General features: G+C 45.7%; 1 protein-coding gene across 2 annotated transcripts; it reads right to left on the reverse strand.

Annotated features, from left to right (window-relative positions):
• Positions 1-214: 214 nt before the first annotated feature.
• LOC106585479 (BICD family-like cargo adapter 1) lies at positions 215-25,463 on the reverse strand. 2 transcript variants are annotated; one of them, XM_014171731.2, is made up of 11 exons: positions 24,320-25,463; positions 23,042-23,257; positions 12,903-13,019; positions 9,087-9,098; positions 7,987-8,133; positions 7,582-7,761; positions 7,210-7,428; positions 5,329-5,472; positions 5,037-5,167; positions 4,714-4,834; positions 215-3,546 (listed from the first exon to the last, which is right to left on the reverse strand). In XM_014171731.2, the coding sequence occupies exons 1-11, from the start codon at positions 24,725-24,727 to the stop codon at positions 3,361-3,363; spliced, it is 1,881 nt and encodes a 626-aa protein (XP_014027206.1). In that variant the 5' UTR covers positions 24,728-25,463; the 3' UTR covers positions 215-3,360. The 2 variants fall into 2 exon arrangements, with proteins under 2 accessions (XP_014027206.1, XP_014027207.1); XM_014171732.2 differs by lacking the exon at positions 9,087-9,098 and having other exon boundaries at positions 24,320-25,462.
• Between the last annotated feature and the right edge of the window lie 1,097 nt (positions 25,464-26,560).

Below are 26,560 nucleotides of genomic sequence, written 5' to 3' on the forward strand. Positions count from 1 at the left end.
CCACAGATTGCCCAAATTCATGGTCAGTTACCTATTTCGAAGGTTCCAGGCATTTGGAAACCCAAACAATGTTTGTCATTGGTGATTGTAAAAGGACACACACACACACACACACACACACACACACACACACACACACACACACACACACACACACACACACACACACACACACACACACACACACACACACACACACACACACACACACACACACACACACACACACACACACACACACACACACACAGAGACCAAGTGAAATGCCAAAGAACAGGGCCCATAAGGACAAGCAGATGACACACCATGGAATGTCTGCTTTTTCCAAAACATGCACAAACACACACACAAACACTCAACGCAAGAGAACATCTCTTCCTTCAGCATCCAGGATGGTTAACGGTTAATAAAATTGAGGACAGGAGACAGGCTTTAAAAAGATTTTTCAAATGGAAAATGGAAACAATACAATTGACAGTAATTTTGGACATAACATATACATGAAGAGTAAACAACATTAAACTGAATAAACAAATACATGGATGTAAATTACAGGCCAGAGCTCTTGAACCGACCCCCCCTAACCCCCTGAATGAACAGAATGGCCAAACTTTTAGACCAGAGGCCATGTCCAGGAACACCTGGTGCCAACAGGCCATGAGGCTGAGACGAGGCTGAGTTCAAGAAGAAGACAAGGATATGAGAACTAACATTCTGGTCATGGTAAGTGTTGTTTGATCTCGTTCGTAATATAGGTAAATGCTCCCTCCATGTTCAACCAACCTCTAGCTTGGCCTGCAGAATATACTTCTCATCACTCCGTTCTGAGGCTGCAGTCTAGCTGTGTGTGGTTGGCTTCCTGTCCAATATAATAATGTCGCCAGTTAGTGCCTTTCCAAGCTGACCAGCTACTGGTGTTAGACCCTTAACCATTCCCTCAGATCAATACAACAACACAGCTGCTTAGACTACAGACAAATAGGCAGAACTCGTTCCTTTACACTCTTAGGAAAAAAAGGTTCTATCTAGAACCTTAAAGGGTTATTGGCTGTCCCCGTAGGTGAACCCTTTGTAGAACACTGTTGGGTTCCATGTCAAACCCTCTGTGAAAATGGTTCAACATGGAACCCAAAAGGGTTCTACCTGGAACCAAAAGGGGACAGCCGAAGAACCCTTTTGGAACCCTTTTATCTAAGAGTGTAACTGTGGGCTGGAGTGAAGGCTATGGAAGCAAATCCTACTTTGTAGAAAATGTCAGTACTACCCAGAACCCCCGTTAGAAGCAAACTGGTAATGACTTTGTTTTTGTTGCCTGGCTGGTGAACACTTGATTCAAACATTGGTCGACTGACTCACAGAATCCAAACTTGTGATACAAGAGCATAACTCTAACTTCAACAACATTCTGTGATTTGCGTGAAAGTTAGAATTACTTATTGCTTGGACAGAACTGAACAGTCACATGAAGAACTTAGACTCTCCAATCTTCACCCCTCCTCTCCCTTTCCACAGAGATCCCAATTTGTATGTAAACACTCAAAACACAAAACAAAACTACAGGGACAATGAAAGTATCATTCTAAAAAGAAAGAGTACATTTTCATTTTATGCCTTTATAAATCTATTGATTTCATCCCAACCTACTCTCAACTCTTTAAAATAACCATTCTTTGGGTTTATCCTAATCAACAACCTAACCAATTGAGATGGCGAGAAGACATCTGCATAGGTTTGCTCAGGTGCTTTAGATATGACTTCCAATACACACACAGAGGTCAGAGGACCGTGCCAGTCTCATGCTAAAACGCGCCATGAGGCTTCAGATGCATCACATTTATCTACACACACTCTACAAATATGGAGTCACAGATTCTCTATGACTGGCCTGAATGAAAGCCCAAAAGCTAGGAAATAAAGTGTCCACTATCATAAGCTTTGAACCAAAGGGAATGGCAGTAGACTGTCTATATTACTGTGAGACTATAACTAAAGCACTCTGTAGGCCCTGTCAATAGGTTTTCCTGTGGAACTCGATTGGTGGTAGCTGACTGAGTAGGTTACTTTGTGTTCCAATAAATGGTCATTTGACAGTTAACTATAGCACAATATGGATGCCTTTGACTTGCCAAAGTTAGGCACTGCAGACGTATTGAGAGACCGTTTTGACTTCCCCTTTCTCAACCTAGACTAATGTAAACAGTTGTGAGGATTTGGTCAGTTTGGAGGAAGATACTTGGCCATTGTACAGACAATGTTTGAAAATACAGTTTTCTTATCATTCTTTATATGTGAAATGTATGCTAAACGTGACATTCGAACTGTAGAAGTCCACCTGGATAGAGGCTGCAACTAACGACAGCTGTCTAGAGGTTTATTTAGATGTCAGAGACTGACAAGAGGCCTGTGTAGAAATGTCCATGGACCTGAGATAGACCCATACTCTCTGACTGGTTTTCATACATTCAGTGCTTGGTAAATGTAAGTGTCACTTTGTCATGCCATGGTTGCTCAGTCAGTATTGAGTATGATCTGAGGTAAACTTATGATCGATATACATAAAGACAAGTGATATGTTTATGGATTTACTGTGGCTTGATCTGGACATTTACACTTCTGTCTTATTTTTGTGAATGCAAAAGTTGTGTGATTTTGGTGTGTTGTGTTAGAGCTACCTTTAGCTATATTAACCAATGCATTGGCATGATCATAATTGTGAAGTGCATACCAATTGAATGAAATCCATCTATTGGACTGTATTGATTGGGAATAAGGCCTCTTTGTAAATCCCTGAACACATGAATAAACCTGAGAACATGTCTGAGTTAGCTGTAACAATGCTGCTTCACACCCAGAGGCTGGTCCTTCTCCTTCTCGCCCTTACCCAGATCCCTGCCCCACCGTCCCAATCTCTCCACTCCAAGGCCTTGGTGAGTCCCATATTGAACACCCTCTCCCCAGATTCCTTGGCCTGTGACAGCACACAGGAGTCAGCCCTACTGTATGCATACAATCCCAGTCTGGAGTTTTGGCAGTGGGGTAAAGACGCTGGGAGGCACTACTGGGGAACTGACCTCTTTGGAGGTAATATATGTAACTCTGTTCATGTAAGCCCAATGGGTGTTTATGGGATTGTAGCCAAGGCCTCTGGAGGTGTCTTACAGTGCTACTCATTCATTCTATAAGGGTCTGTAAGGAAGGGCATGATGGGACAGATAAAGTGCAATTGACCGCTGAACCTCTTTAGCCCCCCGTCTGACAGTCTGCATCACTACCCTTTGTCTTTAGCTTTACCTTTACTCTTTCTCCATCTCTTTTTCTTGATCTTTTCTCTCGTGTTCACTCGGGCCAGTCCAGAGGCACTCAGTTCTTTTTGAAGAAGGAAAAGAGCCTCTTGTCTCCATCGGAGAGACGACCGGCTCGTCTGGAGGACTGGCCGGAGGGGCCCCCGCGACCCCCAGAGGGCCCAGCGAGGGTGTAGGGGGTCACCCTCCACTCCTCCTGGTGCTTTTCCATAAGCTGCTGATCAATCATACTGTGCATATCATCCTAAGAGACAGAAAGACAGAATGAATGAGTGACAGAGAGAGAGGGTGAGCACAGTAGTGATAGATAGGTAAAATGAATGTGAGGGGATGTTAAAGAGCACAGGGGGTTTTAGAGAAGAGAAACAGGAGGCAGGAGGATGGTGTGACAGATTGGCATGGAAGTGGGTGGTTTTGGGTGATCAAATGGCTTAGAATGGGTGAGCGCATTTCTGTTGAGTCAGCAGGCCATGGCATGGAATGGCTCAGCGTGGCATGGAAGAGTCGCACAGGACAGAACCAGGGTGAGATGGCACACCTCACCTCTAATGCAGAAGGGGGGTACCACAGGGGAGAAAGGGTGGTACGGAAGCTGAGAAAGGCCACTAGATCAGAAACCACAAGAGCCACACAGTAAAGAGCCCTGAGGAGGCAAACTGCAGCCAGGGAAAGAGAGAGGAAAGAGCTGCTAGTTACGGGTGAGGGAGGGAGGGAAGGGAAAGTAATACACTGAGTCCTCAATTTAGTTAGATAGCTACTAGCCCTACTTGCTTAATTGTTTGCAGTATGTTCAATGAAAACCCAAGGTTGAAACTCATTGAGGAGTGAATTAGTACTTCAGACACTCAGGGTATGTACAGTATCGTACATGTTAACACATACACACGCTTTGGACAGTGGTAAGTTAGAGGAGAGGACAGGATGTGGTGGGGAAAAGATCACCATACACACATTTTCACCTAAACCTACAACTGTAAATTTCAGTCCACTAGTATACTCTTATTTAATGAATAAATACAGTACACATTAAGAATGATAATTCCTGTGTGAACGTAATCATTCATACGTTTTGTCATTCGTACACATATGAGCTGTCAGATACACATTCATATGGTATCTGTTATTATATCAGTTTGACAGTCCATTCAGTTTGACAGTCCATTCAGTTTGACAGTCCATTCAGTTTGACAGTCCATTCAGTAACAACCAGAGGACAACAATGGAAATAAGTCAGCGGACTACAATGGAAATAAGTTGTTCAACTTTATTGTGTTATCCTCCATTATTTTAAATACAATGTATCCACATGTGTGGCTGAATTGTGTTTTAAATAATCCCAAAATTCTAATGAAATAACTCATACTATGAGTGGTCTAGTGTGCCCCCTGATGAACCCTGACCTCTGACCCACCTGCCAGGCCTCCAGCTGCTGTGATAGGTTCAGCTTCTGCTGGATGGCGTCCAGGAGCTGGCTGTTCAGAGACATGATATCTATCTTACACTTGGCCAGCTCCATCTCCACCGCTTTCTTCCTGTTAGGCAGACAGACACACAGCTTAGAGACAGACAACACCTCTCTAGTTTCTATGCTCTGAATGAGAGCTTATGACTGGCCTGCTTATTCAGGAGATGACAGTAAAACAACTCATTGTTGTTATATGCTAGCCTATTACATACAGGACAAACATGCAATGTAGTTGTGCCCCAAAAATGTGCTATGTTTTATGGTCTTACTTGGAAATAGCGTCATCTCGGTCTCGTATAGCACTTTGGAGCTGTTCACTGGGGTCTCGTGCTTCAGACATGGCCCTCATACGCTCACTCTCCTCCTGTACAGAGCACATCTCCACAGAGAGCATCGCCATCTTCAGGACAGGGGAGGAATGACATAGGAGACACTCATCAGACACATTGTCAACCTTGTGAGTAAGAAATCCCATCTGTGTCTTGCTTGAATAACAAGGCTGTGTTGAAGTGATCTTGTTGGAGAACAACAGCGATGATAAAGCTCTGTGTGCAGTAGTACCTGATTATGGAGTTGTAGAACCTCTTCTTGGCTGCTCTGTGTTCTGTCCTGCTCTGCTTCGTACATCTCTCTCACTCCTCTCAGCTCTTCCCCAAGCTTTCTGACCTGGTCGTCAAGAGCCTCCTCGTCACTACGGCGAGAACCCTGCTCACACACAACCACAACAACACACATAGACTCATTATATTGTGAATTCAGGTCAAACTCAACTCAATTCATTTGGAGTTGTTTTGAGTGTGTACTGAATATCGCACACTCTTTATTGGATGCATGAAGGAACTAAATATCTGTATAGTATATCTGGTCAGTATTTTCATATGTACAGTACCAGTCAAAGTTTGAACACACCTACTCATTGTTTTAACCATGTTATGAGGCTATACAGTGTTTGTTTACATTTACAATGTTTACAAAGACTGGAGAAAAACAATCTTATATTTTGTGTTCTCATGGAGTGTGACAGTTGAACTAAGCTCATGAGGCTTATAAGTTATATAAGTTATATTCTTCAGGGATCAATGGATATACACATATATATATATATATATATATATATATATATATATATATATATATCACACTACTGGTCAAACATTTTAGAACACCTATTCATTCAAGGGTTTTTCTTTATTTTGACTATTTTCTACATTAATAATAGTTAAGACATCAAAACTATGAAATAACATATATGGAATCATATAGTAACCAAAAAAGTGTTAAACAAATAAAAATATATTTTAGATTCTTCAAAGTAGCCACCCTTTGCCTTGATGACAGCTTTGCATTCTCACAACCAGCTTCATGAGGTAGTCACCTGGAATGCTTTTCCAACAGTCTTGAAGGAGTTCCCACATATGCTGAGCACTTGTTGGCTGCTTTTCCTTCACTCTGCAGTCCAACTCATCCCAAACCATCACAATTGGGTTAAGGTCAAGTGATTGTGGAGGCCAGGTCATCTGATGCAGCACTCAATCACTCTCCTTCTTGGTCAAATAGCCCTTAAACAGCCTGGAGGTGTGTTTTGGGTCATTGTCCTGTTGAAAAACAAATGATAGTCCCACTAAGCGCAAACCAGATTGGGTTGGTGTATCGCTGCAGAATGCTGTGGTAGCCATGCTGGTTAAGTGTGCCTTAAATTTTAAATATATCACCAGCAATCCCCTCCATGCTTCACAGTGGGAACCACACATGCAGAGATCATCCGTTCACCTACTCTGCGTCTCACAAAGACTTGGCGGTTGGAACCAATAATCTCAAATTTGTACTCATCAGACCAAAGGACAGATTTCCACTAGTCTAATGTCCATTGCTCATGTTTCTTGGCCCAAGCAAATCTCTTATTATTATTGGTGTCCATTAGTGGTGGTTTCTTTGCAGCAATTCGACCATGAAGGTCTGATTCATGCAGTCTCCTCTGCACAGTAGATGTTGAGATGTCTGTTACTTGAACTCTGTGAGGAGCAATCTGAGGTGCAGTTAATTGCCAATTGACTGACCTTCATGTCTTAAAGTAATGATGGACTGTCATTTCTCTTTGCTAATTTGAGCTGTTCTTGCCATAATATGGACTTGGTCTTTTACCAAATAGGTCTATATACCCCCTGTACACCCCCCTACCTTGTCACAACACAACTGATTGGCTCAAACGCATTAAAAAGGAAATAAATTCCACAAATTAACTTTTAACAAGGCACACCTGTTAATTGAAATGCATTCCACTACCTCATGAAGCTGGTTGAGAGAATGCCAAGAGTGTGCAAAGCTGTCATCAAGTCAAAGGGTGGCTACTTTGAAAAATATAAAATATAAAATGTGTTATTTCATAGTTTTGATGTCTTCACTATTATTCTACAATGTATATCTGTGTGTGACGGTCAGTACCGTGGACTCGTTGCCGTCTAGCAGGTTCTGTGTGAGTCTGCGTAGTTCCAGTAGACTGGCATGCAGGCTCCCCATGGGAATGTCCTTGGCTGAGTATGTCTCTGAGGACTCGTCCATGGAGGAGTCTGTGGACAGGGCTGAGTCTGTGATGTCGTTCCCCCGCAGGTGGGAGACGAGCGAGCGCACCTGGCAGTAGGCCTCCCACAGCTGGAGACGAAGCTAGAGACAGAGAGGGAGAGCAGCTTAGCAAAGACGGTTTATAATACACTATGAATCCCTGATATGATATCTAGGACTCTCTGTATGCCACTCTATCTCACAAAGCAGGATGTGTGTGAGTGCATGTGCGTGTGTGCGTGTGCATGCGTGTACCTGCTCCCTCTCCTGTTCCTGCTCCTCTTGCTCCATGCTCTGTTCTATCTCACAGAGTAGGCTGGCAGGGTGTGGGCTGAGGCCTTGTAGACTTCTCTCCTCTGTGAGCTCCTCAAATCGGGCACTCAGATGTCTGTGGGACACCCGGACCTCCTGGAGCTCCAGCTGGCTCTGCCGTAACTGGACACACACAGCAATACAGTGGACAACAAACAGTAGACAACACAGTGGTCAACACAGTGGTCAACACAGTGGTCAACACAGTGGTCAACACAGAGCACTGATACCATACAGATCAACATGACACACTCAGACACACACACCTACAGAACATGTCTATAAACCCATATTCACACATAATACAGGAATATTATGGCACTGTACAAAGAGCGACAGAGATCGTACCTGTAAGTCCTTCTCGTGGTGATGTTTCTCCAGCACTAGCGTTCTTTCCCTCAGGTTGTCAACAGTGTTCTGAAGTAGCTCGTTTTCCTCTAGCACAGCGTTAACCCGACGCTCCAGCTCTCTCTTACGCTCCGACAGCATCTTAATCTGACAAGATACACAACCCCAATAGCCAAGTTACACATTGTGCTATGGGAACCTAGGACAGTGAAGATGTTGTTTTGTTTCGGTAGCTATCTGCACTCAGTGTTAGCCTCTATAAATCTGTTTCTCTCCTGACTGACTCTGAGGAGTTCAAATGTTCCAGAAGATTAAAGTACTCCCCCTGGTCCAAAAATGTTTGTTGCCTAGCATAGGCGTAGGAGGTTTCTGCCACCCTCATTTACAGGAATGTCTCCGTGGTAAGCTGATAGTCCAAATGGACCCGATAACAGTTTATTCCTTCATCAGTCTATAAAGTGGCCTCGGACTGAAGGCTAACATTGCACAAACACTGCACATTTCTAGCGATACAAGGAGAGTTGTTTGTAATATGTCTGGTGGCAGCCTGAGCAGCTTAATCCACTTTCTCGTTATCCCCCATCCATGCTTTGGCCTACATCTGGTAACCTACTTTACAGTGCAGTATGTGGACTTCTTTGCCACCATGTGGACTTCTTTGTAGATTCATGTTCTTCGTGTGCCCTTCAGATATTTTGGTTGACATTGCTGTGATTTTCTGTTTAGCTGGACTGTAACATATCCATCCTTGTCACTTTAAATGAAGAAAACCCGTTGCAACCCTGGGAACACCCAGACACTGCAGTATATCTGAGCTAAATATAGAGCGGTAGCTTTTTCACTCTGCAGTAAGGGTTACTCCTCTCCAATAAGACCTACTTTTAAAGAGGAGGCTGAGAGGTATAATATATCTGTAATGTTATCATTCTATGACCCTAAGCTAGATGGCTGACATTACACATGACTGATATTACTGTGTATTCTCCTGATAAATGTTTCACAGACAGAAACATACAGTATCTCATTCTCCATAGCAGTACAGTGGGACATGTACACACATGCGACATGCAGCATGCAGACAAACCAATATAACCACTCACTTCTAGCCCTTGCTGCTCCAGTCAAGAGGAAGGAGTCAGTCACGGTATTAGAGGAGGGGAACAGGGAGAAATTGAATGATTGATAGAAAAGGAGGAAAAACTGACAGGGCAATATTTGTTAACTTATTTCTTTTAGCCTTTATTAGGCTCTCTAGTCTCGCCTCAACCTGTAGGCTCTCTAGTCTCACCTCGGCCTGTAGGCTCTCTAGTCTCGCCTCAACCTGTAGGCTCTCTAGTCTCGCCTCAACCTGTAGGCTCTCTAGTCTCACCTCGGCCTGTAGGCTCTCTAGTCTCGCCTCAACCTGTAGGCTCTCTAGTCTCACCTCAGCCTGTAGGCTCTCTAGTCTCACCTCGGGCCTGTTGGCTCTCTAGTCTCGCCTCAACCTGTAGGCTCTCTAGTCTCACCTCAACCTGTTGGCTCTCTAGTCTCACCTCAACCTGTAGGCTCTCTAGTCTCACCTCGGCCTGTAGGCTCTCTAGTCTCACCTCGGCTTGTAGGCGCTCTAGTCTCGCCTCGGCCTGTAGGCTCTCTAGTCTCACCTCGGCCTGTTGGCTCTCTAGTCTCACCTCAACCTGTAGGCTCTCTAGTCTCACCTCAACCTGTAGGCTCTCTAGTCTCACCTCAGCCTGTAGGCTCTCTAGTCTTACCTCGGCCTGTTGGCTCTCTAGTCTCACCTCAACCTGTAGGCTCTCTAGTCTCACCTCAACCTGTTGGCTCTCTAGTCTCACCTCAGCCTGTAGGCTCTCTAGTCTCACCTCAGCCTGTAGGCTCTCTAGTCTCACCTCGACCTGTAGGCTCTCTAGTCTCACCTCGGCCTGTAGGCTCTCTAGTCTCGCCTCGGCCTGTAGGCTCTCTAGTCTCACCTCGACCTGTAGGCTCTCTAGTCTCACCTCAGCCTGTTGGCTCTCTAGTCTCACCTCAGCCTGTTGGCTCTCTAGTCTCACCTCAGCCTGTAGGCTCTCTAGTCTCACCTCGGCCTGTTGGCTCTCTAGTCTCGCCTCAACCTGTAGGCTCTCTAGTCTCACCTCAACCTGTAGGCTCTCTAGTCTCACCTCGGCCTGTTGGCTCTCTAGTCTCGCCTCAACCTGTAGGCTCTCTAGTCTCACCTCGGCCTGTAGGCTCTCTAGTCTCACCTCGGCCTGTTGGCTCTCTAGTCTCACCTCTGCCTGTAGGCTCTCTAGTCTCACCTCAGCCTGTTGGCTCTCTAGTCTCACCTCGGCCTGTAGGCTCTCTAGTCTCACCTCGGCCTGTAGGCTCTCTAGTCTCACCTCAGCCTGTTGGTTCTCTAGTCTCGCCTCAACCTGTAGGCTCTCTAGTCTCACCTCAACCTGTAGGCTCTCTAGTCTCACCTCAGCCTGTTGGCTCTCTAGTCTCGCATCAACCTGTAGGCTCTCTAGTCTCACCTCGGCCTGTAGGCTCTCTAGTCTCACCTCGGCCTGTTGGCTCTCTAGTCTCACCTCTGCCTGTAGACTCTCTAGTCTCACCTCAGCCTGTTGGCTCTCTAGTCTCACCTCAGCCTGTTGGCTCTCTAGTCTCACCTCGGCCTGTAGGCTCTCTAGTCTCACCTCAGCCTGTTGGCTCTCTAGTCTCGCCTCAACCTGTAGGCTCTCTAGTCTCACCTCTGCCTGTAGACTCTCTAGTCTCACCTCAGCCTGTTGGCTCTCTAGTCTCGCCTCAACCTGTAGGCTCTCTAGTCTCACCTCAACCTGTAGGCTCTCTAGTCTCACCTCAGCCTGTTGGCTCTCTAGTCTCGCCTCAACCTGTAGGCTCTCTAGTCTCACCTCGGCCTGTAGGCTCTCTAGTCTCACCTCGGCCTGTTGGCTCTCTAGTCTCACCTCTGCCTGTAGACTCTCTAGTCTCACCTCAGCCTGTTGGCTCTCTAGTCTCACCTCAGCCTGTTGGCTCTCTAGTCTCACCTCGGCCTGTAGGCTCTCTAGTCTCACCTCGGCCTGTAGGCTCTCTAGTCTCACCTCAACCTGTAGACTCTCTAGTCTCACCTCGGCCTGTAGGCTCTCTAGTCTCACCTCAACCTGTAGGCTCTCTAGTCTCGCCTCGGCCTGTAGGCTCTCTAGTCTCGCCTCGGCCTGTAGGCTCTCTAGTCTCACCTCGGCCTGAAGGCTCTCTAGTCTCACCTCAGCCTGTTGGCTCTCTAGTCTCACCTCAACCTGTAGGCTCTCTAGTCTCACCTCAACCTGTAGGCTCTCTAGTCTCACCTCGGCCTGTTGGCTCTCTAGTCTCACCTCGGCCTGTAGGCTCTCTAGTCTCACCTCGGCCTGTAGGCTCTCTAGTCTCACCTCAACCTGTAGGCTCTCTAGTCTCACCTCGGCCTGTTGGCTCTCTAGTCTCACCTCGGCCTGTAGGCTCTCTAGTCTCACCTCGGCCTGTTGGCTCTCTAGTCTCACCTCGGCCTGTAGGCGCTCTAGTCTCACCTCGGCCTGTAGGCTCTCTAGTCTCGCCTCAACCTGTAGGCTCTCTAGTCTCACCTCGGCCTGTAGGCTCTCTAGTCTCGCCTCAACCTGTAGGCTCTCTAGTCTCACCTCAACCTGTAGGCTCTCTAGTCTCACCTCGGCCTGTAGGCTCTCTAGTCTCGCCTCAACCTGTAGGCTCTCTAGTCTCACCTCGGCCTGTAGGCTCTCCTCAGCCTGTAGGCTCTCCTCAGCCTGTAGGCTCTCTAGTCTCGCCTCAGCCTGTAGGCTCTCTAGTCTCGCCTCAGCCTGTAGGCTCTCTAGTCTCGCCTCAGCCTGTAGGCTCTCTAGTCTCGCCTCAGCCTGAAGGCTCTCTAGTCTCGCCTCAGCCTGTAGGCTCTCTAGTCTCACCTCAGCCTGTAGGCTCTCTAGTCTCACCTCGGCCTGTAGGCTCTCTAGTCTCGCCTCAACCTGTAGGCTCTCTAGTCTCACCTCGGCCTGTAGGCTCTCTAGTCTCGCCTCGGCCTGTAGGCTCTCTAGTCTCGCCTCGGCCTGTAGGCTCTCTAGTCTCGCCTCGGCCTGTAGGCTCTCTCGTCTCACCTCGGCCTGTAGGCTCTCTCGTCTCACCTCGGCCTGTAGGCTCTCTAGTCTCACCTCTGCCTGTAGGCTCTCTAGTCTCACCTCGGCCTGTAGGCTCTCTCGTCTCACCTCGGCCTGTAGGCTCTCTAGTCTCACCTCGGCCTGTAGGCTCTCTAGTCTCGCCTCAACCTGTAGGCTCTCTAGTCTCACCTCGGCCTGTAGGCTCTCTAGTCTCACCTCTGCCTGTAGGCTCTCTAGTCTCACCTCGGCCTGTAGGCTCTCTAGTCTCACCTCGGCCTGTAGGCTCTCTAGTCTCTCCTCAGCCTGTAGGCTCTCTAGTCTCACCTCGGCCTGTAGGCTCTCTAGTCTCACCTCTGCCTGTAGGCTCTCTAGTCTCACCTCGGCCTGTAGGCTCTCTAGTCTCACCTCGGCCTGTAGGCTCTCTAGTCTCGCCTCAACCTGTAGGCTCTCTAGTCTCACCTCAGCCTGTAGGCTCTCTAGTCTCACCTCGGCCTGTAGGCTCTCTAGTCTCTCCTCAACCTGTAGGCTCTCTAGTCTCACCTCGGCCTGTAGGCTCTCTAGTCTCGCCTCGGCCTGTAGGCTCTCTAGTCTCGCCTCGGCCTGTAGGCTCTCTAGTCTCGCCTCGGCCTGTAGGCTCTCTCGTCTCACCTCGGCCTGTAGGCTCTCTAGTCTCACCTCTGCCTGTAGGCTCTCTAGTCTCACCTCGGCCTGTAGGCTCTCTAGTCTCACCTCGGCCTGTAGGCTCTCTAGTCTCACCTCGGCCTGTAGGCTCTCTAGTCTCACCTCGGCCTGTAGGCTCTCTAGTCTCACCTCAGCCTGTAGGCTCTCTAGTCGAGTCATGTGCTGGTTGGTAGAGATGCTCTTCTCTCTGAAGTCATCCCGTAACGAGTGGACCTGAGTGGACAGCTGCCTCTCCACATCTGTTGCCTGGAGACACACAAACACACCCCAGACAGAGAGCGTGAGCACAAATACATTAACAAATAATTGTATAACATGTTATTCATACATTCAATACAACTTGCCTCAAGGGCAATTAAGAAAGGCATTACCAGATGACAAATATGAACATCTTCCACATGTAATACAAGGTGCATAACGGTAGGGTTGTAAAGTCCTAATTCAGAACAGCTCAGAACTCTCACAACAACACATCCTCACGCCACTCACATACTTCACATTGTACCATGTTGAGAAACGTTCTGAGTCAGTATCCAACACGGTAATGCTTGGAGTGGTATTTGATTTGACACACTGTTACCTCTGAGTCACCACAGTGTTCCTGTAACTGGTATGCAGCTGTAACTGGTATCCAGCTGTAACTGGTATCCAGCTGTAACTGATATCCAACTGTTCCTGTAAAAGCACAGGTTTGAGTAACTCAATCTTTAACATCCATTTAGAGCTTGGTCCCTACTGCCCCCTTCCCCGGCCGAGCTCATTGGACTGTTCTGATCAACAACTCACTCACTGCCTACCAGCCGCGTGCAGATCACAAAGCCAGACCAACAGAACCTTATTAGCATAAGTGAGGCTGCACTCAGGCAGCCCAGACTCTAATGATCATCATCACTGCAATGGCAACAGATGGTGGAATCCTTGATACCCTTCACTTACTTCTCTCCAGCCTCTGCACTGAGGAGAAATATAATTGCCATATAACAAAGCAATTATTGATTTATTCACTGGAGGCAAATTTAACTTAACAGGTCGATGTCAAGATAGATAAAGCCCTGGCTTACTGAGAATATAGAGATGTGATATACGGTCTGTACACCTCTGACTACAGTATTCCCCCATTATCATGACACTTTGATATCTAATAGATCTCTGTCTTCATTAGAAATTCCACAAAACATTAATCCAACGGGCTGATTCCTGTCAACAATCATTTACATTTCAGTCATTTAGCAGAGTCATTTATCCAGAGTGACTTACATGAGCAATTAGGTTTAAGTGGCTTGCTCATGGGCACATTGACAGATTTGTCACCTAGTTGCCTCAGAGATTCAAACCAGCAACCTTTCTGTTACTGGCCCAACGCTCTTAACAGCTAGGTTACCTGCCACCCTCCGATCAAACAAACAATCAAAGGTCAGCTGTATACCAGCTCTGACAAATAACAACCAGGTGGAATCATACCTCTACATCTGTTTGCTACTGATACTCTATATCCGTGGCAGATGTTTGATATGTTTGCCTCTAGGTGGCAGTCCGATGTTTATAGGATCTTTCAGTCAGCGGTTGAATTGTTGGCCACCGTGGTGACTGGTGACGCCTTCGTGAGTAGTGACTGCATGGGACAGGTAAGAACAGGAAGTTACCAAACACAGCCGCTCTCTAATGCTCTGTCCTTGTTTTAGACCTACAGGTATAATGTAATTGGACAGAGCTCTCCACCCATCTGTCTGTCTGTCTGAGTCCAAAACAGAGTTGGCTTTTCTACTACAGTCTACTGTAAGTGAGTTAGAGATTTAGGTGAGATTTATGGTTTCCCCACTGGGCGTCTGTGGTGATTCGTGGAACTAGCACAGCATATTGTGTAATAATACAAGGCTTATACTCATAAATCTGCACTACACCATGCTTTTTGGAAAGCTTTTATAGGTGAGGAGAAATGAGTGTGTTCCATTCACACTTGAATGCACTTGTGTCCTTAAGTAACTCAGAGAGGGCTTGGAATTGTTATGTATTCTGTGTGGGAGACTAAGGGAAGAACAACCTGAAAACTCAAATCTGTGCTGTGTCATAACACTGTTTGGTCAGTGCACTATGCTTACAAAAATAACAAAAGGCCGAGGTGAGACTAGAGAGCCTACAGTCTTCTACTTCTATGTACCCCTTTTTCATAATGGCACCTTGTTGTCCCCAGTGATGCATGGGAGGAATGATATAGCCTATACCAAATGCAGAATCATAATTAGTTTGATGTATTCTTAGACATTCAGACACAGCTGCTCTACTCTGCCATTCTGAATGTGCTTCACATTCTCCTAACCAGGCCAGGAAAATGCACACAGCTCTTCATCTCTGCTAAACTGGCCGATGTATCGGTCTCCTCAGTGGAGTTCTATGCAGAGCCCAGTCACAGTGGGAATGTGACCTTTGACTCAAGTGTCACACTGCGCCTGACAGATTGAGATCAGAGGAAAAACAGGATATTTCACTGTGTTGCCAGATGTACTGATATTCCCCTTAATCTGGGCATAAAGTCCTCAGATCCCAGATCAAGCATTATCAGTACATGGGGGAAATTGGACTACTGCAACAGAATCCAGGCCAAAAACTAGGGCTCAATATGCTGAGAGACAAGCATAAATGCTAATTCTTTCTCCAGAGTCAGGACACAAAGGTACTACTTGTGCAATGTTCCCTCTAATTTCCTGGGGCACTGAGCAAATGTTTGGTCTTGTGAGCAGAAACTTGAACATTGTGAGAATTTTGGCCAACTTCCGGCGCACGTTTACAGTGAACACTGAGGCTGTACCCTTACAGTTTTAGACAGAAGCCAATAGGCTATTGTGGCTATTGGAGAATAATGTAGGTCTACCAACAAAACCAATGGAGCAAATCCCATAACATTTTCACATGGAAATAGCTTTTGATTTCTATGATATAGCCTACAGTAGCCTGGTGTTCAATGCAGGCCTACATTGCATGAGACTTTTAAAAACGGTTTTACATTATGAAGGGTTTGACATTAATTCATGATTTTTTACTTGGTCATAGGCCAAACAGGTGACTGTAAATGTCATTGTATTGTGTTGTATGATGCAAGAACCCACTTTACAAAATACAATGAATTATTATTACCATACAGAGAATTAGACAATGTAGGTTACCCCTCTGCCTATTGGCTTATTTGCATATTCAAGCTTGTCTCAAAATTCAACACCGCACCTTTAATTATGACATAAGCATTTTACCTGACAGGCTTTTCAAAGACAGCTTGAAATGTAGACTACACGTTTTGTGCTCTTGTAGGAAGCAGTATGTCCCCATTGCTGGCCTATACTTACCTATAACTGGGCTAATAACTCGCTAACTAGCAAAGAATATCAACAAATGTGCACACGCGCGGCTATGCGCTCTGATCTGAAAAACGCATTCACTCGCTGGTGATTAAAATACCACCAACATAATTCTACTCCGTTGCGCGTTGGCTCTGCATACAACAACGTCACAAACTCACACTTGCAAAGTTAGATTTGGTTTGGTTTGTTGCATTGAAAGGGGGCTGATATAATGTTGATTCGATCACAGAAAAAACGATGATCTATATAGTGCAAACTAATGGGGCGTCTCAGTGAAGTTCAATCTCTTACGTCTCTGCGCGGCATGGTATTTCTTCTGCGCCGCAGTCCTGGAGGAGGTGGCGCACGCGCACAGCTTTGAGGGAACATTGACCTTGTGCCAAGCCATGATCTTTCAAAGGGATAATCACAACATTCTCAAAACCCTTTAATTTACAGCAGTCTTTGTTAGGAGAGGAACAATATCTTCCCTACATAAAGGCCTAATCCATAGCGTCTTTAATACAAGAACATAGCAGAGTTTCTGTGGTTTCCAGTCTAATGTTATTGCTTACACCTATGAGTGTGGAATGGAGAGGGGGTAGGCAGATCCTTAAGGGATTTACCACTTGTATCCTCTTCATTTTTAATATCGGTAATTAAATCAGTGATTTCCAATGGCTTATCTGTTCCCTCTGTCTCTGCCTGCCCTCTCCTCAGGATGCAGAACATACTGTACAGAACAAGCTATTATACACATATGGTTGAAGATGACTTGCAAGTCCATGTGTGTACCTGTCAGGTGGATCTGTGTTACAACCTGACATTGGGTTGGCTGTACAACACACAGTGCCGCAGAGAGCACATTCCCATGGTAACACATGAAATCTCACATATGACACCCGGGTTGTCATAGCAACCAGCGAGAGAGAGACAGGATTTATGGAGCTGTGTAACTAGGTGGCCATGTTCCTGGCATTTTCTTTAGTCATAGCACACAGTGTATTAGTTTATGGATCTACATGATGCAAGTCATGCCATGCACTAAAACAATACATATAAGTCAGTCTTCCAGTTTCCCGAGTGGCGCAGCGGTCTAAGGCACTGCCTCTCAGTGCTAGAGGCGTCACTACAGACACCCTGGTTTGAATCCAGGCTGTATCACAACCGGCTGTGATTGGGAGTCCCATAGGGCAGTGCACAATTGGCCCGCCGTTATCCGGGTTTGGCCGGCGTAGGCCGTCATTGTAAATAAGAATTTGTTCTTTACTGACTTGCCTAATTAAATAAAAGTAACACAGTTTAACGTTATCAATGAAGCTCTGAATGTCAGCACCACTGATGGCAGCAGGCAGGGAGCAGCAGTAGCAGCAGGCAGGGAGCAGTAGCAGCAGGCAGGGAGCAGTAGCAGTAGCAGCAGGCAGGGAGCAGCAGTAGCAGCAGGCAGGGAGCAGCAGCAGCAGGCAGGGAGCAGCAGGGAGCAGTGGCAGCAGGGAGAAGCAGAGAGCAGCAGGGAGCAGTAGCAGCAGGCAGGGAGCAGCAGGGAGCAGTAGCAGCAGGCAGGGAGCAGTAGCAGCAGGCAGGGAGCAGCAGGGAGCAGTAGAAGCAGGCAGGGAGCAGCAGCAGCAGGCAGGGAGCAGCAGCAGCAGGCCGGGAGCAGTAGAAGCAGGTAGGGAGCAGTAGCAGCAGGCAGGGAGCAGTAGCAGCAGGTAGGGAGAAGTAGCAGCAGGCAGGGAGCAGTAGAAGCAGGCAGGGAGCAGTAGCAGTAGCAGCAGGCAGGGAGCAGTAGCAGTAGCAGCAGGCAGGGAGCAGTAGCAGCAGGTAGGGAGCAGTAGCAGCAGGCAGGGAGCAGTAGCAGCGGGCAGGGAGCAGTAGCAGCAGGCAGGGAGCAGCAGCAGGTGTCCTCTGTCCCTTCGCAGCCTTAGGATCCATTCTAGACCTGATGTTTCTGTTCTTCATCACAACTGATGGCCTGGAAAGATGCCCAGTGTCTGTGTTGAACACATGGTGTGTGTTATTCACCTAGGTGTTTTATACGGTGGTAAGTAGCCATGGAGAATCGCAGAGCACAGCAGAGTATTACCCATGGCCCATGGTAATACAAAGTCAGCTCATTACAGTTAGTTGAGGTCTATGAGTTTATCATAGTGTAATGCAGAGCTTCAGTGTACACATACACATAGACCTAACACAAGGCCTTAAGGGGGTCTTGGTAACCACACAACACATTATTACTCCCATCTACACACTGGCCTTAAAACAAGCAGCTCCAATAAGGTCACTGGAGGTGCTATGGATGTCTGATCATCTTGGCGTAGCCAGAGATTTGGGGTTTTGATTTGATCAGGGTTATAGCCTAAAACATGTAGGCATTTGTGCTGGAGTCAGGTCTACCCCTTTCTAAATGTGTGCTGTAATGCAATTAGAGAAATGTTCCTTCCTCGCTGGTTCACTCTGATCAGATTAGGCCTCAGGGGATTGGCCAACCTCACACCCCAGGCCAGCCAAGCCTACCAGACCAGCAGACACCACTGGGTTTAGGTGTGTTTTTATGTCTGTGCTTCTTTGAGTCTGTATGAGTAGTAAGTGTCTGTGTCTCTACAGTATGTGGCTGAATATTGTTGAATATGTTAGTGACATATGTGCCTCTCATAGACTTAAGTCTAGCTCATCGAGAATGGCTCCTGTGTCCTAGTGTATTAGTGGCAAGTTTGCACTGTCCCTTTACATGAGGGGCAATGGCTCACACACAGACAGTGCTCACACACAGACAGGGTGACCGTGTTTAATTAGCTGTGAGTGCAGTATGGAGTAGTGTTGTTGTTCTGGCTACTGATTGAATGCATAAAAAAAGGCTATTACAGAGGATTATCACCTAATCCATTCAGTGCCGCATCTTACACACTGCGTTTTACATCACTTCCTGTGGCCAGCTCCACCACACCAAGGTCATTCCTGCTGCATCCAATCAGACACTTGGTTCCAGCAGACTATTGGTTCCTCCCTCTAATCTGTTATTATGAAAGTGCATTGTTATTGTGAGTGTAATCTTCAAAGCTTTGTTTTGAGAATGGCCATTGGAAGAGCTGTCAGACACATGATAGGATTCTAGCCATTCTCCAGGCTCTCCACTGTCATGACTGCAGCCTGCAACAGATTACCACTTATTTCTGTCACTCCTTCACAGGGGGGTGCCTTATTTTAGACTGGAATACAGTGGACACATGTGGCACTCCTGTCATGTGTCTGAGTCTGGTCCCCAGTGAATGTGTCCAGAGTGGCCCGGTTAGAATGGAGCTTACGTTAAAGAATAGATCTTAAAGAATAGATCTTAAAGAATAGATCTAAAAGAATAGATCTAAAAGAATAGATCTAAAAGAATAGATCTAAAAGAATAGATAAAGAATAGATCTATTAAAGAATAGATCTAAAAGAATAGATCTAAAAGAATAGATCATAAAGAATAGATCTAAAAGAATAGATCTTAAAGAATAGATATTAAAGAATATATATAAAGAATAGATCTAAAAAATAGATCTAAAAGAATAGATCTAAAAGAATAGATCTAAAAGAATAGATCTTAAAGAATAGATCTAAAAGAATAGATCTAAAAGAATAGATCTAAAAGAATAGATATTAAAGAATAGATCTAAAAGAATAGATCTTAAAGAATAGATATTAAAGAATATATATTAAAGAATAGATCTAAAAGAATAGATCTAAAAGAATAGATCTTAAAGAATAGATCTAAAAGAATAGATCTTAAAGAATAGATCTTAAAGAATAGATCTTAAAGAATAGATCATAAAGAACAGATCTTAAAGAACCCTGGAAATGAATTTATTGCTTGTTTTGTAGTGAGCCTTGCCAGACTAAATGGTCTGTCTGTAGATAAAACAGTCAGCATCCTTGTCTCTACTAATGCTGCTACAAAGAATATGTCATTACAAAGCCAAAACATCTCCTAATCCATGTCTTCGGATAGGACTACGCGCTCACAGACAGACAAACCTACTGTAATCCTAGTAAGGCTGTTGCAGTACAAGGGGAAATGATGGGAAAGACAGACAGACAGACAGACAGACAGACAGACAGACAGACAGACAGACAGACAGACAGACAGACAGACAGACAGACAGACAGACAGACAGACAGACAGACAGACAGACAGACAGACAGACAGACAGACAGACAGACAGACAGACAGACAGACTGTAATCCTAATAAGGCTGTTGCAGTACAAGGGGAAATTATGGGGAAAGACAGACAGACAGACAGACAGACAGACAGACAGACAGACAGACAGACAGACAGACAGACAGACAGACAGACAGACAGACAGACAGACAGACAGACAGACAGACAGACAGACAGACAGACAGACAGACAGACAGACAGACTGTAATCCTAATAAGGCTGGTGCAGTACAAGGGGAAATAATGGGGAAAGACAGACAGACAGACAGACAGACTGTAATCCTAATAGACTGATGCAGACAAGGGGACATGATGGGAAAGACAGACCAGAACAAGACTGATGCAGACAAGGGGACATGATGGGGAAAGACAGACAGACCTACTGTAATCCTAAGGCGGTGCAGACAAGGGAAATGATCGTAAGACAGACAGACAGACAGACAGACAGACAGACAGACTGTAATCCTAATAAGGCTGGTGCAGTACAAGGGGAAATGATGGGGAAAGACAGACAGACCCTTCTGTAATCCTAATAAGGCTGGTGCAGTACAAGGGGAAATGATGGGGAAAGACAGACAGACAGACAGACAGACAACTGTAATCCTAATAAGGCTGGTGCAGTACAAGGGGAAATGATGGGGAAAGACAGACCTACTGTAATCCTAATAAGGCTGGTGCAGTACAAGGGGAAATGATGGGGAAAGACAGACCCTACTGTAATCCTAATAAGGCTGGTGCAGTACAAGGGGAAATGATGGGGAAAGACAGACAGACAGACGGACTGTAATCCTAATAAGGCTGGTGCAGTACAAGGGGAAATGATGGGGAAAGACAGAGGGAGAGCAGATGATTTAGCGCTTCTCTGGTGGCTCTACTACTGGGAGGTTTGTCAGAGTCTGGTGTGGGTTCCCTAGGAGGATGTGTTCTCAGAGCTGTGGAGTAAGCAGGCCATTGCTTAGTAACAGAGAGATTACCATGGCTGACTTCATTCATTTTATTACATAGGAGGTCTCTCTGGCATCTGACAGCAGTGAATCACGGAAGCCTGATCAATACTCTCTATTAGCACTCATAAATTACCCCCCCCCATCTACACCGATTTCATATTAACCAAGGCTGCTTTTAAATGAACTGCAACTTAATTACGTACCTAGCGGGATCCATAGCAACAGACCAGTTCAAAGCCCCCTCATTGGTCAGAGACTGATGGTGGATGACATTTAATCTGATCAGAGATGGAAATGAGAGGCGAAGCAGCGGGTCTGTATAACCCAGCGGTGCTGCTGCTGTCTCTGCATCTGTAACAGCACACAGCCAGCAGCAGCCCTGGTCAGGAGGGCTAAAAACAGCCATTGACCGCTAGCTAGCTCTCTCCCTGCTGGGCTGTGGAAGGAAGCAGCATCTGCCTGACTGCAGCTCACATCTATTCCCAGGACAGACAGCACCGCACCACAGGCATTGTCACCCACACCCACAACACTGTCACTGGTGTCACCAGAGCACATCAGCAGGCAACACCCGCCTATCTCCACATCTGAAGCTCCTCCGGCTACTAAAATGACTGTCCCTCTGACTGAAGTCAACACACAGCTTTCTCCATGTAACAGCCTTAACATACCCAGATTAAAGGTATCAATATATACCTTCAACTTGCACAAAAGCCTATCCCTGTCCCTCACGTCACTGGAAAGCTAGTCTCGTTTAGAAACAGCTATGTAACGCCGTGCCTATCAGCCTCAGTCTGGTATGCTATTGGTAAAATGAGCAGCAGTAAAATCATTTCTAACAGTCTGTTGATGTAGAGGATATGGAATGAATGGAAACATTGGGTGTTTCTGTCCTGGAATGAATGTCCATTAGGAAAAAATTGTTTTTCCAGATATTCATGTGATTTTTTTGCTGCAGCTCGACTCAAGTTGGTAGAAGAGCTGTCTACTACCTTCCTGGCCGGTGTTTCCATTAGTTTCCCATTGGGATTTAGGCCTAAAAGGAATTGACCACTCTGCTAGTCAGGTTGTCAGGGCAATGCCTCCCACTTTAGTTAGGTTTGAGTGATTTGACTTCGGGCTGTAGTCAACCAGCTTCTTGGTGGAGTCTAATCAACAGTATTACCTACAGCACTGTTGCTCACCTCCATCAATCCAGCCTGTCCATGGAGTCCAATCAATGAAAGCTTCTCCTGACACATGTCCATAACCCTTTACAAAGTGGATGTGTTCTGATTGAACATTTACCACCTCCACTCTCCCTGTCATCCTATCATTCTTTCTCAGTTTTTTTCTGTTCTTATCCCATCAATCATGTAGGTTATCAAAACATTTTGTTACCTAAAACATCAAATCTGTTTTAACAGCCTGTAGTTACTGATCAATATGGATAGGAGAGTTGCATAAGTATTATGCAGCCTAAATCATTCTACATGATTCAGCATTTAAGAGGTGAACGTTCCACTTTCGATGACTTAGCATATGCTGATCTGTATGAGAGAGAAAGAGAGAGAGAGAGAGAGATAGAGAGAGATTGAGAGAGATTGAGACATGGGGAAAGAGATTGAAGCAGTCCATGTATGTGCATGTATGCATTCCATATGAGAAGATAGTTGTACCCTCTCTAGAAATGAACACGGCAGACTGAGACATCCAGTGTTGAGGCCCAGTGGTCCACAGACAGACAGACAGACCGATTGACAGGTCTACAGACAGACAAAAAGGTCCACAGACAGATAGTTATCTCCACTCACCCGGTTAAGTTGCTCCAGCAGGCGGTGGTTCTCTTCTGACAGCTCCCTCATAGCCGTGGACTTGTCGCGGTCGGCCTCTCTCAGCTGGACCTGATGGCGCTCCAGCTCTCCTTGCAGCTGCTGGACATCGATCTCCAGCTCCGCCACGCGGTCCCCCCACTCCCCCTCCCTACTCTCCAGCCGCCGCCGCAGCTCGTGCTTCTCCTGCTCATGGTGCTGTGGGTGAGGGGAGACAAGGGACGGGGTTAGAGATGCTACTGGACTGGAGGGACCAGGTTAGGCCTGAGACTAGTAGTAGTAGTAATAGACATTGGATTGTGAAAGGATAGCACAAAGCTTCTGCTCTTTTCTATCCATAGCTTTATAAAGCTGAGGCAGGGGGTGGGGATATGAGTGTGGACTTATAATATGAGAGAACCAGAGGGTCAGGGTATGGGGGGTTGGGATGGGTGGCATGGTTGGTTACACACATGATGTAGCCCAGAGCATGTTGGGTGATCAGTCCCGAACAAAGAGGTGTGTCAGGAATAAAACATGGTTGGCAAAACACGGTTTGTAAAAGGATAACGAACAATGTTATCTTCCCCAAAAAGCTTTGAAATGTCTTGATGAATACTGTGCACTGGGTAATGGCGTAGTGCTGTGTTGTTAGAGATCAGGGCCCTGAGCAGATGGAGCCTACAGTAGATACAGTAGGCCATCTCCATGGGACACTAACAGGGGATTAGTCGTTGTTCCACTCCAGGCCATGTGCTGAGTGGAGTGGGGGGTTTCAGATGTGATGAACAAAAGCTCTGCTGTCAGCGTGAACAAATGCAACAGACATCTATGGGGTTTCAGGGCTTTAGTGACACCCCAAGATGTTGTGAACACCCCTCCAGCTGTGTCAATGCTACCTGTCAGTGTCAGGTAATGACAGTAAAAGCATATAAATAAAAAGTCATTGTGAGAATTGAGTGACCTCAGTCTGCTGTTAGAGCAGTGTTTTGTGCCCAAGTGTTTTTATGAGAGAGGCATTATACTGTTATTACACTGTATGGAGATTAGCTGTAAATTGTAGACAGTCTGAAAAAACTGTTTACAATGTGACATCTGCTCAATAGCACTACAATAATGGAGGACAGTCCTAATCAGTTGAATATGGTTACATACACTGCTTAACTCCACATGAATTTACTGAGACAAAAAGGATGGCCAAACAACTGAATTGAAAAACAGATCTGGAAGGACTGAATCGTGATTATACAGTATTTGGCAGTGAGTGTAAAAGCTACTTACCTCTAGTTTATCGTTAAGATCTTTGTTCATTTGCTCATATTGCTTAGTCAGGGCTTGGTTACGCTCTAGCAGAGCCTTGCCTAGTTTAGCAGCTAAAACCAAGTCCTTCTCTTTTTGACGGAAGAGCGACAACAAGTCTGTATTCTGTCCAATTACAGGCGTCTCAAATTCGGGCAACTCTTCCTCCTCGTCGTCCTGCTCCCCAGTAAGCATGGCTAATTCCTCTTCCAACGCCATCCCGAGGCCTCCAGAGTCGGTGTGTAGCAGCGAGTGGCCCTGAAATCCTCCCTTTTCTTGTGGGGTTTTGTTGCCCTGATCCACCGGGTGCTCCATGCAGTCGCTGTCCAGCTCGGGTGGTGCTGAAATCGCGGCCTTAGATGTGTGCAGGTCGAGACAGAAAGCTGACATCGCCGCCCGACGGACAAAAAAAAGAAGAGATTAGCCTACCCAATTGATTTATTCCGGTTGAACCCACTCTGTCACTGGGTCGGGCTGACCGGATCCTCTCTGTGTCGACAATATCTCCATAGATAGGGTTCCTTGGTAGGCATATATGTTACAGTTATTAAACATCACAGAAATAGCTAACCTGTCTGACTCAAATTTCCCTCACACTCGGAAGACCACCTCCCCTAAACCGTACACACCAAGCTCTCGCTTTAATCCTGCAAACAGTGCCGCCTCCTCTGCAGCTGAGCTGACGACGAGCCTCTTGCTGTCTGCTGCTGGCTATCTTGGATGTAATGATTGTCGGTCCACAGTGTGCTTTGTCCCCACATTAACCGCCCTGACGAACTCTCAATAGCAGTCGGTCTGTCCACCCGGTTGAGGCGGGGTCCCGGCTCCCCATAATTGTTGGCCACTTTACACCGGAGGCATTTTGCAGAACCTCAGGCTTCGGCAAAATATCCAAAATACCCACTCTAGCAGAGCGCGGGGCCGATTGCGCCACCTCCTTTCCTCCCTGGAATGCGCGACACACGTTAGCTGACGTCAACAGCAACCTGTTACAAATAAACATCGATTGGTTGAGGATGATAACGCCATTGTTATTTAGCATTATGTGTGACGTATGTGAGTATTTCCTTCGCTTTGAGTCTACAAAGTTTCATAAAGCTTTTCAACGATATAATATTACATCAAGAACGTCCTCTCCTAGTCCTCACAGACATGGCACCAGGGTTAATTAGAGCAGATGTTTTGGCAGATGAATAGGGGAACACACGGGTGGTCTAGATCTGACCCCATTATTTCACAGCGGGTGTTCATGTATAAACAATGCAAAACCCACGTGATTGTCCTAATCTCTAATGTTAGGAATTTCCTAGAGGAATTCCCAATGATAAACATTTCTGTTATAATAAATTCATAACATAACACATAAAAGGTCAGTTTGCTGTTTAATCCCATTTTACTAGGCCTATATACATTATCAAACCAGAAACCAATCTACTCAGATACTATTTTATATTTTATAAACAGGCCTAATTAGTTACCACCCTCACCCTCTGTGTCAGTGCATATTTCAATATGGTCACATGTCATCATACTAATTACCAGGAGCTTTCATATAGTTGGCTATTACAATTTATAAACTGGGTGGTTTTGAAAATACTGGACGAAAAAAGGAATGAATCCAAAACTGAGGCTTGAATGCAAAATAAAGATGTTTATTGAAACATCATGGTGCCCAACGAATATATCATTGCGCAAGAAAGTGCATAAATAAAAGGTGAAAACAAAACATAAACGTTTCGGCCTCAGGCTATCATCAGTGTAAATGATCTCTGATCAATCATGCATTTAGAAAATATAAATTAGAGCTTTCGAAAGTATCTCGTTACAAAATACATTGGAGTGTAGTTCAGCCCAGTGTAGTACAACATACACAATACTCAGGAGTAATTAAAATACATTTTTTAAATACATGTAACAGAAATACTGTGGACATGATAGAGATTGGCCACAGATTTAATGGCAAGAATACAGTTCTGCACTTTGCTAAAAGCTGCCCAGAATCAAGTGAATAATTGTCTGATTATCTGACAACACGAACATAAAAATTGCAGTGTTCAGGGACAGTTAATGTTAAGTGTGCATGAATGCTTTGGGAATTTGAACTTGCAAGCTTTTGGGCAGAAGTGCATTAATGTTTCAGCAGTGCCACCAGGTACATCTTTATTACCAATAACCTATATCCACACACTCTCAAAATTAGGGTACTGTTAGGGTACAGTGTTG

Source organism: Salmo salar, chromosome ssa24, assembly GCF_905237065.1.
Source record: "Salmo salar chromosome ssa24, Ssal_v3.1, whole genome shotgun sequence".
Lineage (NCBI taxonomy): Eukaryota > Metazoa > Chordata > Actinopteri > Salmoniformes > Salmonidae > Salmo > Salmo salar.